This window comes from Macaca fascicularis, chromosome 2 (genome assembly GCF_037993035.2).
Source record: "Macaca fascicularis isolate 582-1 chromosome 2, T2T-MFA8v1.1".
Lineage (NCBI taxonomy): Eukaryota > Metazoa > Chordata > Mammalia > Primates > Cercopithecidae > Macaca > Macaca fascicularis.
The window spans coordinates 161218194-161245462 of NC_088376.1; the positions used below are offsets into that span (position 1 = coordinate 161218194).

General features: G+C 44.2%; 1 protein-coding gene across 4 annotated transcripts in view; it reads left to right on the plus strand.

The window, feature by feature from the left end:
- ILDR1 (immunoglobulin like domain containing receptor 1) overlaps positions 1-27269 on the plus strand; it is an 85225-nt gene that overhangs the window by 51519 nt on the left and 6437 nt on the right. For all 4 annotated transcript variants that reach the window (XM_074033332.1, XM_074033331.1, XM_005548002.5 and 1 more), the window contains 5 exons: positions 13816-13986; positions 15654-15803; positions 19476-19595; positions 19873-20019; positions 27028-27159. In XM_074033332.1, coding sequence (XP_073889433.1) covers positions 19502-19595; positions 19873-20019; positions 27028-27159 — 373 coding nt within the window. In that variant the 5' untranslated portion in view covers positions 13816-13986; positions 15654-15803; positions 19476-19501. The remainder of the gene's footprint in view (positions 1-13815; positions 13987-15653; positions 15804-19475; positions 19596-19872; positions 20020-27027; positions 27160-27269) is intronic.

Consider the following 27269-nt stretch of genomic DNA (forward strand, 5'->3'; position numbering starts at 1 on the left):
TAGTAGAGTGCCTGAACAAAGTGAGGGAAAGCTTAATCAGTATTATCCAGGCTGACAACAGTAGTCAGGAATTAGAGCCAGGTAGGATTGTTTAAAGCTAACTTTAAGGAAACAGGTTTCTCTATTCTTCCTTCCCCTATGGCTAAGAAAATATGAGCTATAGTAACAGGTGATTATCAGGTTGGAATTCTGAATCTGCCTCATACTAGCTGTGACTTTGGATGGATTACTTAAACTGCCTTTGTCTGGAAAACAGGTGAAATTCCTGACAAGCCAACTCCCTTTGCCCTCTCAATAAGGCCAACTATTGTTGGGTGGATTAAGGTCAAGCACAGTGTCAATGACATGCTGCAAACTGTGATATGCGCTTTGGAAAACCTTGTACTAGAGTGTGTTCATTTTGGTCCATCACCTCGTTCTCTCCTGTCTCTAAAGAAGAGTCAACCCAATTCTCTTATTAGCCTCCAAGTTCCCACAATTGCAAAGTGTGAGGCAGTAGTAAAATTGTGTCATATTTAGGTACTTGCTGGTCACTGTGGCTTGGGGCCCCTCATGAAGCTTCTGAGGTCTGGGAGTCTTGTGATATTGTCACAGTCCTTGTGCTCTGAGCTGTGTAGAGATCAGTTGTCAGAAGTAGGTGTGTGTGGTCTTCACTCAGGAAATACTGGGCATAAGTCCTTCTCGACTCCCCCACCTTTTCCTTAACTTTTAAGCCAAAATTCCCAAAGTGTCTGTCAAGATCAAACTGAAGATCAAGCTTCCTCTCTTGCTCTCAATATCTACCAAAGCAGTGGTTTCTGATTTTTTTTTCACAGCTCCCGGAAAGATCCGATTACATTGTGACATGTATGCACACGTATTCAGTTTATAAAATGGAAGCAAAATAATCACAAAAATTGTATTACTAAGTTGAATAAAATAATAACAATTGACATTACATATTATCTTACTGATATTAAAATTCATTTAAAAAATCATCCCCACATTAACAATATTAAATACAAACACCCTGTAAGTTGATTTTCTCAAAACCCACGGCAAACTGCACTATGCACTTTGGAAAACCCTGTACTAAAGTGTGTTCATTTTGGCCCATCACCTTGATCCCTCCTGTCTCTAAAGAAGAGTCAACCCAGTTCTCAAATTAGCCTCCAAGTTCCCACAATTGCAAAGTGTGAGGCCATAGTAAAATTGTGTCATATTTAGGTACTTGCTGGTCACTGTGGCTTGAGGCCCCTAACGAAGCTTCTGGGCTCAGGGAGTCTTGTGATATTGTCACAGTCCTTGTGCTCTGAGCTGTGTAGAGATCAGTTGCCAGAGGGTTGTGTTGGGGGGGTAGGTGTGTAATTCTCTGAAAGTTTTTTCTTCAGAAATAAATGCACTTTTGGGGCTGGGTGCAGTGGCTCACGCCTGTAATCCCAGCACTTTGGGAGGCCAAGGTGAGCGGATCACCTAAGGTCAGGAATTCAAGACCAGCCTGGCCAACATGGTGAAACCCCATCTCTACTAAAAGTAGAAAAATTAGCTGAGCGTAGTGGCATGCACCTGTAGTGCCAGCTACTTGGGAGGCTGAGGCACTTGAATCCAGGAGGTGGAGGTTGCAGTGAGCTGAGATCACGCCACTTCACTCTAGCTTGGGCGACAGAGTGAGACTCTGTCTTAAAAAAAAAAAATACACTTTTAACGCAGAAGTGGTATGTGAATATCTGTTCTTAAAACATTAAAATAAGGCTAAAGTAAGTACCACTGTTGGCTAATAGTTCTGGTTGCCTTCATCCAATGTCAAAGTTTATTCTCAGAATGAAAGTTTAGTGTCCCTGCTGATTCCCCAAACTCTAAAATGATGTGTGTCATTTCTGCTCTGGTGAATTTTTTTAACATCATAGTGTGTGGTGTTAACTTGCAGATCCAAGAGCTATCAACTTGTATTTTCATTCTTTGGGAAATCAGACAACTGACTCCTAAGTAATAATATCCTTAGAGAGACAGCATCTAGACCAGTAATTTTTCCTGGGTGGTGGGGGTAGAGGTATGGACCATACTGTAGACTTAATGAAATCTTACAAAGTTCCCTGTTATTTCTCAGGGTGAGGGGGTATGGGTAGTGGATGGGAGACTGTCCACTCAACTGCTCCCTTGTCTCCTTGGGAGCTCCTGAATACCTCCCCAGAATCCCAGCACTCTGTTGAACACAGGTAAAAATCACTCCCAGCCTTTATCTTCCCCTCCCAGACAGTTTTACAGATAAGGAAATCCGGACCCGAGTCGTGTGTCTCAGGTTGACATAGGGGAGTTAGTTTGAGAACTGGGACCAGAATCCTGGTGTCTTCACCCTTTCTCCATTGCTCTCTCTCCTATTTCATACTGTGGAGCAGGTTTTTTTTGTTTGTTTTTGTTTTTGTTTTTTTTTAATTATACTGGGTTACATGTGCAGAACGTGCAGTTTTGTTACATAGATATACATGTGCCATGGTGGTTTGCTGCACCTATCAACCCGTCACCTACATTAGGTATTTCTCCTAATGTTATCCCTCCCCTAACCCCCACCCCCAACAGGCCCTGGTGTGTGATGTTCCCCTCCCTGTGTCCATGTGTTCTCATTGTTCAACTCGCACTTATGAGTGAGAACATGTGGTGTTTGGTTTTCTGTTCCTGTGTTAGTTTGCTGAGAATGATGGTTTCCAGCTTCATCAATGTCCCTGCAAAGGACATGAACTCATCCTTTTTTATGGCTGCATAGTATTCCATGGTGTATATGTGCCACATTTTCTTAATCCAGTCTATCATTGATGGACATTTGGGTTGGTTCCAAGTTTTTGCTATTGTGAATAGTGCCGCAATAAACATCCATGGGCATGTGTCTTTATAGTAGCACGATTTAAAACCCTTTGCGTATATGCCCAGTAATGGGATTGCTGGGTCAAATGGTATTTTTGGTTCTAGATCCTTGAGGAATCACCACACTGTCTTCCACAATGGTTGAACTAATTTACACTCCCACCAACAGTGTAAAAGTGTTCCTATTTTTCCACAACCTCTCCAGCACCTGTTGTTTCCTGACTTTTTAATGATCGCCATTCTAACTGGTGTGAGATAGTATCTCATTGTGGTTTTGATTTGTATTTCTCTGATGAACAGTGATGATGAGCATTTTTTCATGTGTCTGTTGGCTGCAGAAATGTCTTCCTTTGAGAAGTGTCTCTTCATATCCTTTGCCCATTTTTTGATGGGATTGTTTGCTTTTTTCTTATAAATTTGTTTAAGTTCTTTGTAGCTTCTGGATATTAGCCCTTTGTCAGATGGATAGATTGCAAAAATTTTCTCCCATTCTGTAGGCTGCCTGTTCACTCTGATGATAGTTTTAAATTTGTTTTGTTTAATTGAATTCTGGTATACAGAAATAGAAACAGGTGTCTGCTTCCTGGATGTCTAACTAAATGCTAATGTTTAAACATCTTGCCCCAACAACAATGCAGTGAAACAAGATGTTGAGTGATTAGTGTACAGTGTACCTGGGTTTCTTTTACCATAATGATTTATTTCATTATCTTAAGTCCTTGGGGGAAATAAAATTGTATGTTTTAAGAATTGAGAAGACTCTGACTGGGCATGGTGGCTCACGCCTGTAATCCTAACACTTGGGGAGGCCAAGGCGGGTGGATCATTTGAGGTCAGGAGTTCGAGACCAGCCTGGCTAACATGGCGAAACCCCTTCTGTACAAAAGACACACAAATTAGCCCAGCGTGGTGGCAGGTGCCTGTAATCCAAGCTACTCGGGAGGCTGAGGCAGGAGAATCGCTTGAACCCAGGGGGCGGAGGTTGCAGTGAGCCGAGATTGTGCCATTTCACTCCAGCCTGGGCGAAAGAGACTCCTTCTCAAAAATAAATAAATAAAATAAAATAAAGAATTGAGAAGACTCTGGCCATGTCCCCAGTTCTTTCTAGATCTCCCAATCTGCAACTCTTGTGATAAGGTGGGGTCAGAGGAAAGCAATTTTGACACTTTCTTTATTTCTCATAACCAGGTAATCACTGAGTTCTGTTACTTAGTCCCAGGTTCTGCCTCTTCTTTTCTATTTTGGGTGACACTTCTTATACTAGTCTACATTAAGCATCTTCTTGCCTCTAGTCCTGCTACTTCTCTGTCTACTTCCAACCATTCTCTATGCAGATGATAGGTTAAACCTACCTGAGTTAATAATTCCCACTTTCATTTTAATCTTCCACCCAAAGAAGCTCCATTAGATCCCTATAGCTTATGAGACTGGGCTAAAACTCTTTGTTTGAAATTCAAGGCCAACTAATTCTGGGCTCACTGCTTTGGGAAGCCTTGTCCCCACAGATACAGGCATGGTCTTACTGTATAACCTTTCCCCTCAACACACACCTTTCTTTCTTGCTTTTTGTCTGACTGTACTAGACATGGTTAATGTTGACCATTTTTTTGAAATTTTAGGGCACTTAAAATTTGTTCCAAGCAATTTAGTCTCTCTTTCATGAATGTATCTGTTCTTTCGTTTAGCAAATGTTTAATGTGCCCTCGGTGCAAGACATTGTGCTGTCAAACAAAAGCCGTCATGGCCCTGGCCCCTGTGGTGCTTATTGTCTAAAGGGGATTCTAGTGAATGTGGAAATACAACTGTGACAAGGCCAGGAAAGAAGGATACAGTGTACCACAAGAGCAGTTAGTAGATGGATTTTGCTCAGTCAGGAGGCCCTCCCTGAAAGGATGATGCATGAGTACTGAGGAACAATGAATTCAAACCAAAGTAATAGCATCTGCAAGACTGCTGGATAGGAGCTTAGTGTGTGTGAGAGATGAGAAGAATGTTAGCGGGACTGAGTGAAGGACGCCACAGGAAGAGTGGTGGAGTTGAGGCCAGAGGAGTCAGTAGGACCAGATGTGCATGGCTGCATGGGTCATGGTAGGAGGTTTTGTGTTTATCTTAACAACAATGGACAGCTGTTAGAGGTTTTTAAGGAGGAGGAATTGGGAGACTAACAGCAATGTGGACTCCACCTGGCAGGGGGAACCAGTGCATGCATGAGTACAGTACTAGGTAAGCACAGGTGATATGGAGGCTGGACATGATAGTAGCTTGTGCTAGGATAGTGGTGAAATTGGAGAGAGAGAGAGATTCTGAAAATATTTCGGAGATAAATAAGCCCAATCTGATGATAGACTGTATATTAGTCCGTTCTCATGCTGCTATAAAGAACTGCCTGAGATTGCGTAATTTATAAAGGAAAGAGGTTTAATTCACTTACAGTTCTGCAGGGCTGGGAAGGTCTCAGGAAACTTATAATCATGGCAGAAGGGGAAGCAAACATGTCCTTCTTCACATGGTGGCAGGAGAGATGACTGCCCAGTGAAGAGGGAAGCTCCTTATAAAACTACTGGATCTTGTGAGAACTCACTATCATGAAAACAGAATGGGGGAAACCACCCCAAGATTCAATTGTCTCCACCTGGTCCCTCCCACAACAGATAGGGATTATGGAAACTACAATTCAAGATGAGATTTGGGTGGGGACACCAGCCAAACCATATCAGACTGTATATGAGAACAAAGGAGGAAAAGACACCAGGATGATTCCTTCCTAGTTTTTGGTCTTTTCCATTCACTGAGATGGGAAATATGGGAGAGGCCCAAGTTTGTATGGAAGGATGATGATTTAGATTTTGGGCTTGATTTAGAATTTGAAACAACCAGGAAGAACTATCAGGAGCATTTGGATACATGTGTCTGTTTTAGTCCCTTATTGTACAGGAGTAAGATGTAATATTCAGTGCTCTCATAGTTTCTGATCAATGCTATAAAACTCATCCATGACAGGAACTACTTTGTCTGTGTGTTTACTTGTTTATCATTGACTCTCCTACCAGGAGCACAAGTTCCAAGAGTGCAGGGGTCTGTATCTCTTATTTGCTACTAATGTTGGCTCAGAGTGGATACTCAATAAATGAATGAATGTGTGTGTTCTGGTCATGCCTAAATTTGCATGTGCTCTGAGATTAGTGTGTGGAGACATGAGTCACTAACCTGGGTGAATGACTTTGGAAACCCCAAGCATCTGCCCTTAACCAGGTCTTGGCCTCTCCCCCTGGTAACCAAAGGGATGTTAAGTTCAAACCACCTGAGTGGCTATTTATTTCACTTAGTAGTTTATCAAAAAAAATTTTAGAGATTGATATTTTCCCCTTTTGAATAGGTTGTGGTGAAACATGGGACTATCACTTGCTATTTATGGGAATATGCATTTCTTTCCTGAAGTGTCTATTCGAATAGAAAAGGCTTATTCCCTTTAGCTCACTTTGAGAAATATATTCTACTAGAATAAAAGAACACATGTGAAGACATACTTATATAAACATATTCATTTCAGTAATTCATGTCAGCATTGCTTATAATACTGAAAAGTCAGAAACAACCTAAATGTCCATAATTTGGAAAATGTGTAAATAAAAGTGGCTCAATGATGGAGTAAAATGTACATGCAGTTAGTAAATATATATATATATTTTTTGTGTATGGTATACAATATATCATTAGTTTGAAGAAAAAGTCACAAGTCAATGTACATAATATGATTACTTTTTAAAAAAAAAAAACAATATAGGAAAAGATGTGAAAGGATGTAGACCAAATTGTCAATAGCAGTATCTCTGGAAAGTGGAATTCATGGTGAGCAAGGAGGAACGTTTTACTTGATACCCCCTCCACTGTTTGAATTTTCTCACTTATTTATTTTGTATTAATGAACAGAAAAGAAAAGAAGGGCTTTGGTACAAAATGATTAAAATAAATTTGTGAATGTCCCTTAAGTGTGTGAATATTCCTCAAAGGGTTATATCTCAACCATTTAGAAAACTTATCCAGAAGACATGGTAGCGAGGTGGAGGTCTAAGCTTAAATCCAGCTTTGCTACTTTCTAGCTGTGTGGCCTTAAGCAGATTGCTTAATCTCTCAGAATTTTCCTCATCAATGAAATTGAGATAAAGTACAGCTTATCTCATCAGTTTCTTGCAAAGGTTAAATGAGATAATGTATAATAAAACACCCAATACCGTGTCAAACAACATAGTAAGTGCTCAGCACACAACACTTTCCTTCTCAGGGGAGGCTGCCTTGGTGAGTGTTGCATGCCAGACCTTGGGTAAACACACAGTACCTAGACATCATTCCTCTCCCCACCCATCTGCTTTCCTGGTCTCCTTCTCTCTCAGCTCTCCCTATCCTTTCCTTCTTGTTCGTGACCACTCCTTCTTGTCTTTGTCTCTTCTTGTCCATAGCCAGTCACTTCTTGTCTTGCTCCTTCTTGTTCATAGCTAGTCCCTCTTCTCCTTGATTCCTCTCATATTTGCACTGTTATCTGAGGAAACGTAACAAGGACTGATGGTAAATATGCTTGGTGAGATAGCCTGCTCAGACATAAACTCTGATAGTATTGAACCTGTGTGCATTTTGTTAACCTGCCACATGGAGTCAGTGTGCTTGTATACCTGAAAAACACTCAGGAATCAATTTGTGTCAGTCCCAGGCCACTGCCCCTTGCCGGCAAAGACCTGCGTTTACCCTCCTGCCTACCATCCCTTCCAAACAGGCCCGTTCATGGGAAAGGAGGGGAAGTGCCATCTAGTCCTTCAAAACAGTTTTTAATTTTAAAAATATTTAAAAATATATAACTATATTCCTATACTGTGTGAGTATCTTCTAGAAACTAAAACAACTTCTTGCCCAGTCTAATACTACACAGGAAATGAGGAATAAAAAATGTGCAAAGATGTGCATATATTTAGGAACAGATGACATTTAGTTGTAAAGATACTCTGCCCTCGTTGGTATGTTTCCTTCTGTTTTAGTGTAGGATGGTAGTCCCCACTCAGCACAGCAGCCTGGCCTTGGAAAGTACCTGATGGCGGGAATCAGAGAATCCCCTTCCCCTTCTCTCCTTCCCATGAGCTCTGATACCTCATTTGAAGTTTCCTTTCAACCCATGTGACAGGTCTCCTTCCCTTCTTTCACAGAACGGGGCAAGTTGTGAATGTGTCCACCAGGGTACAAAGCTATGAAACTTTTGAAGCTTTTGAGGCACCAACTCATTTGGCAAAGAGAAGACAATCATGATAGTTTACATTTGTATCATTTTTTCAAATGCTTTTACATGCTGGTCTCAGTGGATCTGGAACTCCTGAACTAGTCAAGATAAGTACAAATGATACAAATGATGGCTTAGGTTTATTGAATGTCTACTATGTGCCAGACTCTGCTAAATGGGGGACATTTTTTATGCTCACCACAACCCTATGAGGCAGGTATTACTGTCATCTCAGGTTTGCATACAAAGGAAAACAATAGTTTGGAAATAACTTGGTAGATCAACTTCTGACTCTAACCAAATTGCCTTTTCTGACCCCCAGCAACTAATGTTGACTAGAATGTTTAATAAACTGCTGTTTATATCACATTACCATTCAGCTGTTGGGGATTGGAGACAGAATCTGAACTCAGGGAGTCAGGCTCTAGAATTAACGTTTTTAAGAGAAAATGATAGAGGCAGCTAAGAAATTAGGAGTCAATGAACTGGGGAGGAGAAAATGCCACAGGATAAAGGAAATTTAAGAATAGAAAAAAAATTAAGAATTTGAAAACTTGTAGTAAGCCTGAAAGAGCAAAGTTGCAACCAGGATGACTATAATCAGGGCATTTCTCTTTTTGATCCTGTTCACATTTTCAGCCTGATTCTGCTGCTTTGGGTCCTTTCTTGAAAACTCCACCTGCTTAGTTCTGTGCATGCCCAGTATGGTTAGGTTTACAGAGAAGTTAGAGGATATAGGAAAAGAAAGTGGGGAGATTTTTGCCTTTTAGATGGACTGTCCTGCTACTGCCTCTTTCCTTCCCAATCTGAAAAATCCGACTGCTTTTTAAGAGCCTGGCGCCTGACTTCTACTGTGGAAGATCAAGCTTGCCTGCTTGGGAAAAATTGGGATTTGGTGTTAGCAAGGCCCAAGCTCAAATCCTGACGCTGACACTTTTTAGGTATGTGATGTTGGGCATGTGGGGGTGTGGCTTATACTCTGAACTTCTGCCCACCTATATGAGCAGGGCTGTTGCCCAGCTGAGGGGGTTTGTGAGAATTAGAGACTAAGAATGTGTATCACCCGGTGCATAATAGATGCTAAGGGCCAGAAGCAACAACTGAGAAGATGGGAGAAGAGTTTGCTGGGTTGTTCAGTAATTCTTCTCCTGGGACTCTTCGTGTGTGTGTGTGTGTGTGTGTGTGTGTGTGTGTGTGTGACAGAGAGAGAGAGACAGGGCAGGGGGTGGAGGTGTGAGGTCTGTGCAGGATGCTGTGGGGCTGGCAGACCCTTGGAGGGAGTGTGAATGACCTCAAGATGGCCAGAACTTGCTGAACCTGGCAGATTTCAAAGCTTGACATTCACACAGGGATGAAATAGAAGAGAAGATAAAAGAAAACCCAAGCAGCTAAGTCAGTGCTGACGCTGGTAAAGGTGAGTTGTGTCACCCCAACTGTGGTTTGTCCACAATAAGAGCATTCATGGAAGGGGAGCTGAGTGATCACCTTTCTCCCCATTTCCCGTCCTCGAGGGTGTCAGATTCTGCAATCTTCAAAGCTACCCCACAGCAATTTCTGACTCTAACCAAACTCCCTTTTCTGACCCCCAGCAAACCTGGCCTCCCTGCTCCCAAATGCTCTACCTCTATACAAGTGATGTTGACTGGAGTGTTGAATAAATTGCTATTTATATCAAATTACATTCAGCCAAATAAAGAGCCTACAAGTTCTTTATTTCACTGTGTCAGAGTGACTGCACCAGTTATATTTTAATTATTACTACCATAGCCTGGCCCCAGCTCAAATTATTTGCAAACTTGTGAATACCAATTATCTTTTATTTAAAGAATAGCCAACCTGCGAGGCAAGAGCACTGCTCAGGGACAGAACGTTGACTCTGACCCCCTTAGAAAACGAATGACCACAGACAAGTCACTTAAATTTCTAAGCCTCAGATTTGTTGTACAGGAAGTGAGCATAGCTAATCTTCTCCCAGGTATCACATTTAGTATGTAAAAGAATATATTTGAAGATACTGTTGAACCTAAGATTTTATTTAGACCAAAAATCAGTGTTTTCCTCTCCCTTCTCATTGGTACGTGTGTTATGGAACAAAATAAGTCAGTGTTGACAATGGCAACCTATTCATTGAGAAAATCTTATCTGTGGCTGTTTCTACTGTCCAGATAAAACTGTGGTTGGTGAGATCTCCAAGGTCTATTTCAGGTCAGTTCTGGAAGAAAACAAAGAAACAAAAAAACACAAAGGGGTAGTCAGAGAGAAAGAACAAGAACCAAAAATTAGATTAAGAATCCGTGTTAGGCTTGAGATGCTGATCACTGGCCCTTCCATTCTGATTGACCTGATTTCTGGGAATCTACAGCTTATGGAGACAGCAGCTGTTTTTCCCAAAAATACTCAAGGTTTATTTTAAAAATGTTATTTTTTTCATTTACAGTTGAGTGGGGAAGTCATCTATCTTCCTAAAAACACCACTTTCACCCTATTACTGTTCTTCAGAAAAGACTTCAGTGATGATCCATGGACAAGAAATTGACACTGGATTGTGATTTAGACTTCACTCCGTTGCTCCATCTCCCACTCACCACCACTTGCCCCACATTATTTATCTTCTCTGTCTTCCATAAAGCTGGAGACACAGCTAGATTGGTTTCCCCCAGGTTGCCCAAGTAACTGCCCCTTCCTAATAAGGCTCTTTGTTCCCTCCTTTCTTGCTTACAGAAACAATGAGTTTCTCTGCCTTCTTCCTGCTTCTCATGCATAATCTTAGTCCTACCTGCTTCTTGGAGCCTAGGTTAAATCTTTTCCTTTCATGAAGGCTTCCTGCCCACAGCTCTCGCCTGCATTGCTGCAGAGCCTCTATCCAGCACAACTGCCTTGGGGCATCTGCATCACAGCCCAGTCCTGGAGACAGGTTGTCAGGTCATTTCTGTGAGTGCCTGTCCTGAACATCATTCTGCTGTCTGTCATCAGGTCATTTCTGTGAGTGCCTGTCCTGAACAGCATTCTGCTGTCTTGTCTATGGATGTGAGGAACCCAGATGCAGGTGCCTATCGGAAGTTTAAGAAGAAAGTCTTATAAGGGCTGTGACCAGTAGGTCAGGCAGGACCCAAGAATCCTGTGACTCTAGCCTTCAAGACAGGCCCACCTAGCTGCTCCGTAAGATAATGACTACATTTGTTTTGTTTGTGGGAGTACCTTGGTCAAAATGAAGGTGGCTCCACTTGAAAACTCTTTTGGAGAAAACCCCAACTCCAACCTCTTTCTCCTTGGCCCTCATAATAAAGGGAAAAGGGGAAGAGACCCACATACTAACACTAACGTGGCAGTGTATGTGCAAGGCTTCATGCCAAGGACAGTGGATTATCTCATTCTTGCAAGGACCTGATGAGGCTAGCACTATCATAATCTCCATTCAGGGCTGAGAAACCAGCTCAGAGAGCATTAATAACTTGTCCAAAATTCAAGTAAGTACTAAAGTTTGATTTCAACCCAGCTGTATCTGAATCTAAAGCGTGTGTGTGTGTGTGTGTGTGTGTGTGTGTGTGTGTGTGTGTGTGTGTTTTAAATCAAGTCTACACCAATGGTTCTCAGAGTATGGCCCTCAGAGCAGTAGCATCAGTATCTCCTGGAAATTAGTTAGAAATTTACATCCATTGCTGGGTGCAGTGGCTCACGCCTATAACCCCAGACTTTGGGAGGCTGAGGCTGGAGGATTGCTTGAGGTTAGGAGATCAAGACCATCCTGGGCAGCATAGCAAGACTTCATCTCTACTAAAAATTTAAAAAGTTAGTCAGGCATAGTTGTGCATGCCTGTAGTCTCAGCTACTTGGGAGGCTGAGACCGGAGGATCACTTGAACCCAGGAGGTCAAGGTTGCAGTGAGCCATGATTGTGCCACTGCACTCCAGTCTGGGCAACAGAGGAAGACTGTATCTCAAAAAAAAAAAAAAAAAAAAAAAGAATGAAAAAAAGAAGCCAGGTGCAGTGGCTCAGGCCGGGCGCAGTGGCTCACGCCTGTATTCCCAGCACTTTGGAAGGCTGAGGTGGGTGGATCATTTGAGGTCAAGAGTTTGAGCCTAGCCTGGCCAACACGGTGAAACCCTGCATCTACTAAAAATACCAAAATTAGCCAGGCATGGTGGTAGGCACCTGTGATCCCAGCTACTTGGGAGGCGGAGGCAGGAGAATCCTATGAATCTGAGAGGTGGAGGTTGCAGTGAGCCGAGATTGTGCTATTACACTCCAGCCTGGGTGACAGGGTGAGACTCCATCTCAAAAAAAAAAAAAAAAAAAAAAGAAAAAAATTTGTCTCTGGGCCTCAGCCAAGTCCTACGGAACTGGAAACTCCTAGCATAGGGCTCAGTGATCTGGGCTGTCACAAGCCCTCTGGTGATGCATACTCGAGTTTGAGTACTACTGCTCCACACTAAACCTCCCACAAGAGAATCCCTTTATAACGTGGCCTAGAAACCAAACTAACATAGGAATGTTCCAAGGTGCTGGTTATGTCTGGACCCCTGACTGTGCCAAAGGCCCACCTGACATTTTGGTGCTACCTAATCCTTCATCAAGGCACACCTGGAGCTTTAAGTATGCCTGTAGGTTTGGAGGGTAGGGAGAGGACATTTTTTAAAAGGAAAAATCTCCTCTTAATTTCCTCAAGTCTTTCTTGATGCAGTTTGTCACAATCTGACTGTTTTATTTGCTCTGTGTTTATGCTGACTGCCTGTACTGCCAAATTTCCACTGGTTAATATATTCTTAGTCATTTATTCCATCATTTATTCAACAAACATTTGTTGGGTGCCAAGTAGGTGACAGGCACAGTACTGGGCGCTGGTATTTGAGCAATGACTTAGAGAAGGGCAACTGTGTTTTTCTCTGAGCCCACAGTGAGCAGGCCATCAACAAGAAGCATGAAAAGTGCTGCCTAGGGGTAGGATGAGGCACTTAGAAAAAACAGAGGGAGGTCCCTCTCCCAGACTTGCAGACAGGAGGGCTGCTGGAGGAGGTACGGTTCCAGACACAGAACCCTGTCTACGGGGTAGACAGAAGTAGAATCCCTGTTCAGCTGAGGACCCAAGGCACGAATCTTAATTAGCCCAGGGAAGAGAGTGGAGCAGTGGCAGGTGATGTGGAAGACTGTTCCAGGATGAGAGAGCTGCACCTGGAGAAGAGAATGGTCTTAGCATGGGAAAGACTGAAGCGAGTTCAGAATGGCTGACCCCTCGAGTGGGAGATGAGACGTGAAGGGACATAGGGCAGACGAGAAGGGCAGTAGGCTGAGCTAACGGGCTTCGTAGGCCTGGTTAGGGAGCTTGAACTTTATCCTTAGGAAATGGGAAACCATTTTAAGAAGAGACGTGATGTGAGGGAAAAAAATATATTAGCAGTGTCACTTCAGTACAAATGTGGCTTTATTTTGATACAATTCTTATATTGTTGGATATGTCATCACTGTTAATGCACTGTAAATTCCTGGGAGTTTTCCTCACTCCTTTCTTCTATGCCCCTCTGAGGTGGCTGAGTGCGTTCTCCACCCCACCCCAGCCATTGCCTGCCCAGGTGAGTAAGAGCCCAGACTCTGTCTGTGAGCTCCTAGCCAGCGTAAGGCAGGACGGCAGGCAGTATATTTTACTCATTCGCATTGTTTTTCTTACCCGTGAGCAGATGTAGGTCACCTTCAGCATTGTCTCCTGCTCTTGGCTTTAGGGTGCCTGTCCTTGCTTGTGACGGTCCAGCACACAGAACGCTATGTCACCCTGTTTGCCTCTGTCATCCTCAAATGTGACTACACCACCTCTGCCCAGCTCCAGGACGTGGTGGTGACATGGCGCTTCAAGTCCTTCTGCAAGGACCCTATCTTTGACTACTACTCAGCGTGTGAGTATCCTTACCCCCTTGGCCATGTGTGGGGCCCAGACACCTCTGTGACATACTGTGGTTAGGGCTGAGGGATTAGTTAGGATTACAAATCTTGGTAGTGAGGAGAAGCCACAAAGATCACCTAATGCAGTTCCTCTGTTTATAGATAAACAAACGGAGTCCAGGTAGATGAAATAATATATTCAAGGTCACATACTAGTTTATTTTACAATTTTTGTCCTGCTTTGTTCTCAAAAAAATTTAAAGAAACTCAGACATTAGGCAAAAGTCCTGCCTCCCTGTTCATTCCTGGTTCCATGCCAGCGTGCTGAGCTGACAATGCAGGCCCGCCTCCCGTCACCCCCACCACCTTACAATGCCGGCAAGAAGACTCTACACTCAGCACAAATGACTAGGAGCCTCTTGCTTCTTGCTATATTCCCTTCCTCAGTCCGCCTTTGGGGAGATGGTCATTCCTCTGCTGACTAAGCCCTCCGGTGCCCCACAGGCAGCCCTTTAACTGTGGGAAGTCTCTTAGTGCTACACAACTCCCCCTTAGGGTTGGCCAGTCCTGCCTTTCAGTAACAGCTGCCCCCAGGCATGTGGGTTGTGCTGTCTGGATCAGAGCTCTTTCCTAGTTGCCCATTTCTGCCTTCTCTCAAAGAACAAAGGAACCCAGAACACCCCACTGTCAGCACCAAGACAATTAATTGTTTGGAGATTTTGAGAAAAGAAGTAGACACCCTGTTCATAGGAAGAAAGGGAGAGGGAGGCATTAGTCTTTACTAATGACTACACCACCTCTGCCCAGCTCCAGGACATGGTGGTGACATGGTGCTTCAAGTCCTTCTGCGAGGACCCTAACTTTTACTTTTTGAGCTCTCGAGCTAATGTCTCACAATATGATGTGAGCAGAACCTCAAGAGCTGTCTGAGCCACCCACTGATCCTGCCATTGTCCCCAAAAGACTCCTCTCTAAATTGAGGCGTTGTTTCCTGGGGGTTACTCTTAAAATGCCTGGGTTAAATGGCCAGGGAGGAGAGGCTAGGGAAGCAGGCATTTGCCAGGGTTATATATATATATATATATATATATATATAAGCTCTCGGGTTATATATATATATATATATATATATATATTTTTTTTTTTTTTTTTTTTTTTTTTTTTTGAGATGGAGTTTCACTCTCGTTGCCCAGGCTGGAGTGCAATGGCGTGATCTCAGCTCATCGCAACCTCTGCCTCCGAGGTTCAAGTGACTCTTCTGCCTCAGCCTTCTGAGTAGCTGGGACTACAGGCATGCGACTTTATGTTTTAAGGGCAGGTAGATGAATTCCATGGGAGCAGAAGGAGGCTGGGGTGACTTTGAAAATGAGACAAAGGAAGTTGGAATAGGAGGTGGGGGATACAGCCGGCATGAAATCATGGCCTGTTAGGGGGTCAGGAGTCTGGCTGCTCAAAATGTGGTGCCTGATATCACCAGGGAGCATATTAGAAATGAGAATCTCAGATACCACTCTAGACCTGCAGAATCAGGATCTTCATGATTAACAAGAGTCCCAAGGGATGCATAGTCTTGGGAAAAATTGAGACACTTCACTGTGTCTCACACCTGGAGCAGGAAAGGAACCTTTCGTTGTGGGAAACCCCTATAGCTGTGTGACTCTAGTGTGCCCTCTCTCCTCAGCATACCAGGCAGCTTTATCCCTGGGCCAGGACCCATCCAACGACTGCAACGACAACCAGCGGGAAGTTCGCATCGTGGCCCAGCGGCGGGGGCAGAATGAGCCTGTGCTGGGGGTAGATTACCGGCAGCGCAAGATCACCATCCAGAACCGTGAGTGCGGGGGAGGTGTCAGGGGAACTGGGGGTGGGGGGAGGTGCAGACACCAGGCCCTGCAGGCTGAGTCAGCATGGGATTTCCCATTTCTTTCTGCTGCCTGTTGGTCTACTTGGTCGCTGTCATTGTTTGAGGAAAGTGCCAGCTTCATAGAATGTGCTGCACCAGCTGAAGTTACTTCCCTGGAAGTTAGTCTCTGGACCAGAGGTTGTTCTGTTGCTATCTATAGCTTTGGCTAAAAGTCTAGGGGTGAGTGGTTTCCTTTGCTTTCCTGAGATTCAGGGCTAAGATGTGGATCAGATTTCTTTGATTCATTCCACAAATTGCTCTCGGGGCCTACTGAAACCCCAGGTCACTGAGTTTCCCTCTGGCTATTCCTGTTGTTCATATGGAAGGAAATAGGGGGCTCTGAGCAGATGACCATCTTGAGACCACTGTCCTCCACTGATAGAGGAAAGAACACTGGGCTTGGACTAAAATGCCCCAGTGAGAGTCCTAGTGCTTCCTCTCATTAGCTTAGTGACCAGTAATCAGTTATTATCTTTTTTTTTTGAGACAGAGTCTTGCTATGTCACCCAGGCTGGAGTGCAGTGGTGCGATCTCGGCTCACTGCAAGCTCCGCCTCCCGGGTTCATGCCATTCTGCTGCCTCAGCCTCCCCAACAGCTGGGACTACAGGTGCCTGCCGCTACACCCGGCTAATTTTTTTGTATTTTTAGTAGAGACGGGGTTTCACTATGTTAGCCAGGATGGTCTCGATCTCCTGACCTCATGATCCGCCTGCCTCAGCCTCCCAAAGTGCTGGGATTATAGGCATGAGCCACCGCACCCGACCTGATCAGTTATTTTATTTGGCCTCTGTTTCTTCATCTGAACGATGGGCATCGTGGTGTCTTCCTCCCTACTCCAAAGTGAATATCTAGAGTGATACGTGAGAGCTGTGTCCAAAGCCTGTCTATTCTCTGTGCCCTGGGCAGGGAGTAGTGGTGAGAGCCCTGGAGTCAGGTGCAAGTGTGCATCCCAATTCTGCATTTACAGGGTATGTGAACTTGGGCAAGCATCTACAATTTTTCAGCCTCAATTTCTATAAAATGGGACTTGCCATAGTACCTAGATCATAGAGATTTGTGGGGAGTAAGGTAATATGTATAAAGCATTTAGCAAACAGGAAGTGGGCAGTAAGCATTAGTTATCACTCCGTATACTTTTGGATAAATGGCTTAGCTCCTCATATTTCTATTGTGTAATCCACAGTCGCTGCCATAGATCAGCACAGAATTCAGAGCCTATTTCAATGGGCTTTATGTGCTGTGTTAAATAAATATTTGTTTGTTAAAAGGGGAAAAAGGGAAGAATACACCCAGTGGGCCACTCATGGTGGCCATAGCTACAATATCAAGGAATCAGTGAATATTCTGACTGTTTAAAGGGAGGTCACTTAACGGGAACCAGTTTAATAATTGCTTTCAGTTTTGTCTGTAACATTTAAGTCTGACCTTTTTTTTTTTTTTTTTTTTTTTAAATTCGGCCTCTGATTTCCCCAAGCCAGCCCTCAGCTTTAGGGTACATCTGTCCTTCTTTTCTAGTCTCCAGGGGCATCTCTAAAGATCCAAGGTGGTTCTGCCTTTTCCAAAGCCAGCAGAATTTGTTCTTCTCTGACCTCAAAGTTTCAAGCCTCTTTAATTAGCAAATTACTTGTACAGTTTCTGAAGGATGGAAATCCCCATAGTAGCTAGTCCCTGCTCTTATTTTTTTTTCTAAAAACATGAAGGTAAATACCTTCCACTACTTCCATTCCCAGCCACCTTTGGCTCAAACCCTGCTTCGTTCTTACTCCCACAGGAATACGTTAGTAGTCCCCTCTGTTTTTATTTCTGTCTCCAGGCTTGTTGGGACTTCTGGAGTCCTTGTGTTCTGACACTTTGTTGCCTATGCTTGCATCATTTGAGATGACCCTGTCAAATCAGTCCTTAGATCCTTTAAAACATTAACATATCTGAACACCCTTCTTACTCTGACATCCCTCAAATACTCTTTATGTCTCCAATAAAAATTAGAGCAGATTTACAATACACATCATGCCCCGAGGGGGAATTTTTTAAAAGCACTTTCACCATTTTTCCAAGTCTAGGGTAAGCTTATTTCTGGGAAAGGTAGTGGGTTTGGAAAATAGTGGGTAGGAAAAAATTGTAGGTATTGACGTAGAAAGAGAAGGAAACAGAAGTCCTAAAGTTAGGTCCACTGATGCGTGACCTTGCATTTTTGTTTCATTTCCTCAATAAACATTTCTTGACAAACAGATAATAAAGAATTGCAGATATTACAACCAACTTAGCAGGAGCAAGTCTGTAACGCTAAGGTTCCGTGGCGCTGGTGCTTACTGTGGGTGGGGGAACTGGAACTGCCACTGCACTTCACACAGAGGCTGCCCTGATGCCTTTGACTGGATTTTAAACCCTTTCAGGACAGAAAAGGGTTTTGTTTCTCTTTATATCTCCTTGGTGCCTGATATAGTGCTGGATGCACAAAAGGGCTTTAGTGAATATTTATTGACTTTGCTAAACTTGAACATAAATATTAACCATTCATTTTAAGTTCCTTGTAGATGCTGGATATTAGACCTTTGTCAGATGGATAGATTGCAAAAATTTTCCCCCGTTCTGTAGGTTGTCTGTCCACCCTGATGATCCTATAAGTGGAAGCTGGATGATGAGAATGCCTGGACACATGGGGGGAACGATACACACTGCGGCCTGTTGGAGGGTTCGGGGGTGTAGGGGGGAGAGCATCAGGAAGAACAGCTGTTGGATGCTGGGCTTAATACCTAGGTGATGGGATGATCTGTGCAGCAAACCACCATGGCTCACATTTACCTGTGTAACAAACCTGCACATACATCCCTGACCTTAAAATTTAAAAAAACAAAAATGAATGTACAGCAAATATATATATATATAAACCCTTCATCTATCCTAATGTAGGTATACAACACTGCGTGCCCACAAGAACTGAAGCTCTTCTTGAGTTACATTTACTCTTAAAATACTGGCATTTTATCTTTATTCAAGTTCATCTCATACCTGTCCTTCAGGATCCAGAGATAACTGCTCATTTTAGGCTGACAAGGGACCTAGAATCTGGAGTTTTTCTACCCAATTTAGAGAAGACAGGAAAGCTTGGTGGGTACGAGTACTAGAGAGATGTGGGTTTGAACCTACCTCTGATGAGCATTGTCTGTATGTTATTAGGCCAGTTCCTTTGAGTCTTGATTTTCCTCATCTGAAATGCAGCTAAATAATCATTTCCACTGTACCAGTTGGGATTAGGTCTGATTGTGAGGAAGTAAAAGCCCCATATACTGGCAACTTAAACAGTATTTTATGTTTAACTTTTTTTGAGATCGGGTCTCACTGTGTTGCTCAGGCTGGAGTGTATTAGCACATTCATAGCTCACTGCAGCTTCAACTTCCTGGGCTCAAGCGATCCTCCCCCTTTGGTCTCCAGAGAAGCTGGGACTATAGGTACATGCCACCATGCCTGGATAATTTATTATTATTATTTTTTGTAAATACAAGGTCTCGCCATGCTGCCCAGGTCTTGAGGCTGTCACAGGTTAGACACCAGTGCTCTCTCCTCTGACACTGGCACTTTCTCCCTCCTTACTGTGTAGGAGCAGATCTTGTGATTAATGAAGTGATGTGGTGGGACCATGGAGTGTATTACTGCACCATTGAGGCTCCAGGGGACACATCAGGAGACCCCGATAAGGAAGTAAAGCTCATCGTCCTGCGTAAGTGCTACTGGAGCTTTCTATTCAGTCTACCTCACTGCCGTAACACTTTTACTCACAGGAAAAAAACAGAAATAAACAAGCCTAAGTTCTTGTCATTGGATTATCAACCTCTGAAGTTCCCTTATCAAAGCTAAACTTTTAATTTTTTGCCGACATATTGCTGAACTTTAACCTGTAGGTCAAGAGCTCTGTTTATGAGACCTCTAGGACATCAGAGCTGGAAGTATTCCCCCTGAATGTTTAGTTCAGCCCCTTCTTGGCTTCTCCCCTGCAGACTGGCTGACCGTGATCTTCATCATCCTGGGAGCCCTCCTCCTCCTGCTGCTGATTGGAGTGTGCTGGTGCCAGTGCTGTCCTCAGTATTGCTGCTGCTACATCCGCTGTCCCTGCTGTCCCGCCCGCTGCTGCTGTCCTGAGGAAGGTGAGAGGGGACAGACAAGCAGTGGAATGGAGTGGATTAGGGACCAGGACTTGAAGCACATGAGCTTCAAGTGCCAGGTCAAAGGTTCTTCCAGGTTCTCTCCTCCATGCCGTTCTCCCATCACAGGGTCAGAGGACATTAGCCTCAGCCCTGAAAATGATGCTTAGGGAGGCTAGGGAGCCACATGGAAGGTGGCTGAAATGAGGACATTTGCTTGTCCACTCTCAGGCTGCCTAAAGCATCTCTCAGATAGCTCTGCCTACTGATGGCATTTCCTCAGCAGCCCTGATGTGCCTGTGCTTCAATCTTCATTCCTAGCACTGACCTCATTTGGACATAAGGTGGGCTGGAGCGAGTGGTTTAAATAAGCCAGTAAGAGAGAAGACCACTTGTAAAGGAAAACAAAACTGTTTTTTCCTATTCTCACATGCCATTCAATACTTCGGACACCAAGTGTGTGTGTGTTTTCCCCACACAAAAAGAAATTCTTCAGCAGACACCAACTGAATGTCCTATAATTTAACTCAATTCTGATGCTATTTACCTGGAAATTGCACCAGACCCCACAGGTGGAAGGCTTAGTCCCACAAGACCACCCCCTACTTCAGACGCCAACTGCAGTTACAACTAGTAGGTTGTCACCTGTGCTTCTGAGGAAATGGCTATAAATTGGCAGTTACCACGACCCTTTCCTCCAGTTCAGTTAATTTGCTAGAGCAGCTCACAGCATTTAAGGAAACACTTTACTTATGTTTACCCACTTATTACAAAGAATATTTAAAAGAATACAAGTGAACAGCCAGATGAAAAGATGTATAGAGCAAGGTATGTGGGAGCGGGGCGGGGCTTCCATGTCCTCTCCAGGTGTGCCACCCTCCCAGTACCTCCGTCTTTAGCAACCAGGAAGCTCCCCCAACCCAGTCCTTTTGGGTTTTTATGGAGACTTCATTACATAGGCATGATTGATTAAGTCATTGGCTATCGGTGATCGACTCAACCTTCAGCCACTCTCCCCTCCCTAGAGGTCAGGAGGTAGGGATGATTTCTGTTTTTTTTTTTTATTTTTCTCCTTAACTTAATTTTTGGCTGCCACCTCCAGGTTTTCTGACTCAATTGGTCCAGGGTAGGACCTGAGAATTTTTATTTCTCTAGCAATCAAAATGAGTGACTGAGGCCTAAGTCTCAGATCATTGAGGTTTATTGAGCTAGCTTGAGGGCATACCCAGGGAAAAAACATAAGTCACAGATGCATCTGTGACTGTGTTTTTTTTTTTTTTTTTTTTTTTCCAACGAGGTTCCCAGGAGGTTTAGTATTTATAATTTTCCTTAAGAAGTGGGGGGCAGCAATGAAACAAATGATTATACACTTGTGAAACTTTAGTTAGTGCCCAGCAAATCTATATTTTACATAAGATAAAGTGAATATTAGAAAAGGGGAAAAGAGGAATTAGACTTTATCTTGTCTTTGTTCTGTACCTGGGAAGATAAGCTAGTAATTGACATTATCCACGTGGAGTCTTTTGAAAGGGCTGGTCACTGTGGGTGGGGATATAATGAGACGAGTCTGACCTCCCATCCTGTCATGGCCATGAACTTAGCTTCCAAGGTTTCTCTGGGGTCCCCTTGGCCAAGAAGGGGTCTGTTAGTCATTTGGGGGCTTAGAACTTTATTTGTATTTCTTATCTCAAAAGTTCCCAGGTGATGTGCTGCTGCTGGTAGAGGGGCCACACTTTGAGAATCCTTGAGTTAGGGCAAGGGAAGAGGGAGCAGATGATCTTGCTTTCAATGTAATCTTCCTTTGGACTAATGTCTGATCCTTTAAAACAGAACTGTAACAGAATTATGCCATAAAAAATGTTGGCTACAGAATACATGGTAAAGGCAAAATAATACAAAATTATTCTATAAAGATATTTTCTTGATCAAATAGATGGAATAGTGCCAACTGCGTTAAATAGAAGGTTTTTAATTTTTTTTTTTTTTGCTTTTGTTTTCAATAACATTTCCTCTTCCTAATGATCTAAATAAAGTACTATATTGTAGGAAATTTGAGAAATTCAGGAAAATGTAATGACTCATCTGAGTACCCAGAGATAACACTTTTATCAGTTTGATCCATTTGAAAGGAAATGTTTTTAGGGAAAAATAATGAATGACCTATTAAGATAGAAACAAAATCTGATCTACAATGTGAAGAAAGTCGGTGGCCTGAGTCTGGTTTTGGGACTATGCTCCAAAGTTGCTGTCTTACAGGAAAAGAGAACTAACTTCTATTGGGTGTCTGACATGTAGTCCCCTTGCATACATTTCCTCGCTGAATCCTCACAACCACCCTAGAAGGCAGATGTCATCCCTATTTAACAGACAAGAGACCAAAGGTCAGAAAAGCCCCACAGCTAGGAAATAGCAGTGGCTTTGCAGAGTCGAATCCATGTTCATCTGACTTGTGAAAGTCTGCATTCCTATAGCAGAGACTGCCGCAGTCTCTGTAGGTGGATCACTGTGGGATTGGCTAAGACACCATAGGAGGGGAAAAGTTACGGAGGATGCAACATTGGACTGCAGGGCTCCCTACCTTTCAGGGACCTTAGGGAGGAGGCCATGGAGAGGTCACTGTCACTGGAGTAATAATATGCAGGATGAGATAAGAAAAACCCGCCCAAGATGGCTGCTTAGACTCCCTAGGTTCGTGGGGCACTAAAAGCAGGCAAGACTGGGGACAAAGCTAACACAGATGATAAGTGCATCCGTTATTAGTAAACTAATAAATGGAGGTTCTGGGGGAGAGTTGTTTCTCCTGAGGGATTAGGTTCATTTTTTAAAACTAGTAAAATCAAGAACTGCAGACCACAAAGATCCCTGAACTTGGGCCGATGATGTCACTTTCAAAGTGAGTCACTGGAGCAGACTGTCCTGAGAAGTTTGTTGACAAGAAGAATTGCATGGAAGGGCATGAGTTATTAAAGAAAGCTCTTTGGTTAGAGGAGTAAGGGGTTATTGTTGGTGTTTGGAGAATAAGGTGATCCTAAACATGTTTATAAGCAACGAATCAAGGTTAATATCAAGTGAGTAAAGTGAAGCATTAAGAAGTGAGGTGGTCACTGATGAGTGATGAAGCTGGTAGGAGTGGCCTCAGACCTACAAGGAAAGAACTGGCCTTAGAGAGTGGAAGGGAAAGGGAAGCAGCCTAGCCTCTGAAGACAGAAAGGAAGTCATTAAAATGTGGAGGATGATTAAGATGTAAGGGAGGAAGCTGAGGGAGCTCACATCTTCCGACTCAATTTCAGCAAATCAAAATTCTAGATGCAGAAGGAAGCTTCAAGAAACATGTCAGTGATTCTTGAACTTCTTTGATCACATCCCACCTCCCCAACCTGCTCCCACTTTCTAGTGAGAGTTAAAAAAGGATTAGAGAGGAGAAAAATGAAAATACGACCAAATTTTAGTAACCCTTGATAGTTCACCTAGTAGTGGTAAACAGCCCTCAGTAGGACTTAAAGATAGACGTTTTTGAAATGGAAACGTACTTTTTCTGTGAAAACTGGAGAAACGCCTTTCATGCCTAGAGCAGTTACTGGCCCTCCTTACTGCAGAACCTCCAGGCATGCCCTGCAGTATGCCACAGCCACGGTGAGAATCTCTGATGTCTCCTGCCCCATCTCCTTCCACCTCACAGCTGAAGGAAGTGAAATCGAGGGAGGTTTTTCCACAATTACTGTGTTACAGCCTGTTAGCAGTGGGCCCTGGACTAAACCTAGGTTTCTTGGCTCCATGTTCAGGGCTGGTTCCTCTTCCTCAATAGAGATGAAGTCATTAGCAGAAAGTTCACTGGCAGGGGAAGACCTAAGAGGTGGGGAATGTTTAAGTTGCTGCTATAGAGGAGGGAATGCATGTTTGAGAGGTCAAGAAGGAAAGCCCTATTGGGAGGAGGGCTATTTGAGGTCAGTTGCCTGGTTGGGACCCAGAAGCATCTGCTGGTGGTTGCCTAAAGCTAAAATGACGAGAGTTCAAAGAGGCATGGGATTCTAGGAAGCACCTGAGGATGTCCCAGAAATGACTGATCAGTCAAATCAGGGAGGACTGGTAGTTTTGGAGAAAGCAAATAGACTGAATGACCATAGGTTAAGAGAAGGGCAAGGGCTGGGCGTGGTGGCTCACGCCTGTAATCCCAATACTTTGGGAGGCCAAGGCAGGTGGATTGCCTGAGGTCAAGAGTTCAAGAGCAGCCTGGCCAACATGGTGAAACCCCATCTCTACTAAAAATACAAAAATTAGCGGAGCATGGTGGTGGGCGCCTATAATCCCAGCTACTTGGGAGGCTGAGACAGAAGAATCACTTGAACCCTAGAGGCGAAGGTTACAGTGAGCCGAGATGGTGCCATTGCACTCCAGCCTGGGTGACAGAGCAAGACTCCGTCTCAGAAAAATAAATAAATGAATAAATAAATAAATAAATAAAAGAAGGGCAAGAATGGGTTCTGTAAGAGTGGAGGGGGGATGGTAAGGGATGGTGAACAAAGTGTTGTTGAGAGTCCTCAGCAGTCAATTCCAAGTTGATTCCTACATTGTTGAAACAGGGAGCTTGTTGAAAATACAAATTTTCTTGCCTTGCGTTAGACCAACTGAAGGAGGGTCCCTGGGAATGAGGCTCAGAAAGCTGTAGTTTTAAGGGTGACTAAGGCAGACTTTACTCCACTGAGGTTAAGAGATAACTTATTGGGAGTCTTTTGCAGCTTTGTTGCCTTGTCCAGGTTTCTTAATTTTATTGCCTATCTGATTCCCCATTAGGTGAGCAACAGATACCCCTGAGAGCCTAGACATCCCTTGAGGCTGTTTTCAGGGATGCGGGGGAAGGCAGGCAAGAGAAAAACTCAAAGACTGTGTCTTCCATCCTATTTCATTAGTTTTAGTGCAACAAGGAAGGGGGAGACCCTGGAAAAAAGGTTGTAGTAACTAAGGAAGCAGGTGAGTTAATCTCTGGACCGTGTGAAAAAACTCGGGGAAATGTCAGAAACACTCATTGAGGATCTGGAAGGGTTGTTAGAGAGTTATTTGTGGAGGAGGTCCCTTTAGTGAAAAAAATCATTTGAGGAGCAAAGAGGAAGCACAACTCTGCCTTTCTCCCTGATTGAAGGAAGCAGGAGAAGGAGTGGCTAAATGGGAATAGGACCATCTGGAAGAGGCGAGGATTCCATTAAAGGGGTACAGTGGGTAGGGTTGTTCTCCTTGGAATCAGATGTCCCCAGGCCATGGAAGGAGAGACTAGTCTGGAGTGGACTTTGAAAGGTCTGTAGCTGAGTTAGAGAGAGGTAAATTGAGGAGGTGCCTGCAGGGAAGGTTTTTTGCTTCATCACAGAAAATAAAGGAGTCTGGGGACTCAGAGGTATGGCACACAAAGAGCGTAGGCTTGAGCGTCGCACAGGTTCACATCCTGGCTCTGCCAGTCTAGCTATGGGACCTTAGGCTGGGAAGGTAATCTCTCTGAGCCCAACTTCCTCATTGGATTCCCAGATGAAGAGATTTTTCAGAGAACTAGTTAGCTTATGTAAGGTAAATTACATGTATAAGGCTGGGCATTCCAGTATGTGTGTTGGTGGTGGCCAGTAGAGGGAGCTGGGGAGCGGCAGCTCTGCAGAGGGAGAGGGCAGCTCTGAGCCTGTGGACCTGTCTTCAGGGAGGCTCGAGGCTATCAGTTGGCATGAAGGTGTACCTGCTGGGGGAGCTGCAAGTTTGCATCTGATTTCCTCCAGGCTAGGCCGTGACTCACACTGAGGGTTGACGCTCCGGACGCTTCTGGGGACTCTCTTACAACCACTTCCTGTTGTGCTGGGAGTTTCATACCGGAATCACTGGGCAGCCCACTGGATGACCCCTTTGCTGCTGGCCTTGGCAAACCCTACACCCTATGTGACTGTGTTCAGGATGCCAGCTTTCTGCCCCCTTCTGTGCCTGGGCCCTGCTGTTTTAGGGGTGGCCACAGGGCCCAGGGAACCAAGGAGGAACTGAGAATGCCAGGCTGGGGCCTATCCTTGTTCACACTGAGGCCGGCACTTCCTGCCCTCAACGTACAGGTACGTGTCCAACACTCATGGATAGGCAGAGCACTTAGGAAACATGAGGCACTCAGCCACAACTACCCCAAAATAGAAAAGCATGAACAAAAACAATGAAATGCTTTTGTTTTTAATTAGTACTCACTGTGGGTTGTATGCCTCAGACCAGCCCCACCTAAGGGGCTGGAGTGACATTTCTATGGATCCTTGCACTACTTTTTTATATGATTTTCTTTGCCATAAAGGAAATAGTATTTCTCATCCCCCTTCCCTGCCTCTACCCCACCCCTTAGAAATTCCCCTACTTAGGGACAATCTCAATAAGGTGAGGAGAAGAGTAGAAAGGACCCACTGGAATCTACTTGAGCTTTTTGCACACCCTTGCCTTCTTCCCACAAATTTTCTTCCATCCAGGGTTGGCGTGCCAGCTAGAAACACTCTTCCATATAATTGCCAAGTAATTCTGCCCATTATCTTCAGTATCATGCCCTTCCCTTTTTCTTTCACTCTTCGAGCAGATGCCACCAGGCCCTGACTCACAGCCTCCTCTAAGTCCTTTGCATCTGTACCTTCTGTTTCTGGCCTTTGGCTTCTAGTTTTGTTGGCCTATGGCCCAGTAATTCGTTGTATGCTAGTATCCATGAATCTACCTATGCATTTTGGGTGACCTTAGGAATGGGCAAGATGATGAAATGATTTTGAGGCTAGGAAGTCAAGTTTTAAGAATATACTTTCCTGGGATACAGAAGTTGCAGTCTTGAAGAGAATTTAGTTCCAGCTCCTCGCCAGGGGGACATTTAATTTACTACCCCCTTAACCCTTACTCCCATGCAAGATAGGTGAGAACGGACAAGAGAAGCTGGCCTCTTGCACGGCCCCTAGGTGGAGAGAAGTGAAGTGGGAGGTGTGGGGCTTGCCTGGCTGAGGGTCTGCATTTCTCCTTCTTCCCCTGCAGCCCTGGCCCGCCACCGCTACATGAAGCAGGCCCAGGCCCTAGGTCCTCAGATGATGGAAAAACCCCTGTACTGGGGGGCGGACAGGAGCTCCCAGGTTTCATCTTATCCAATGCACCCGCTGCTGCAGCGAGGTAAACTCTTCCAGAGATTTGGGGTAGGGGAGGGCAGAGGGCAAGGGCAGGAACATGGGCTACATCAAGGCCTCCGTGACCAATGTGGCGGGCATCTTCATGATGGAGGA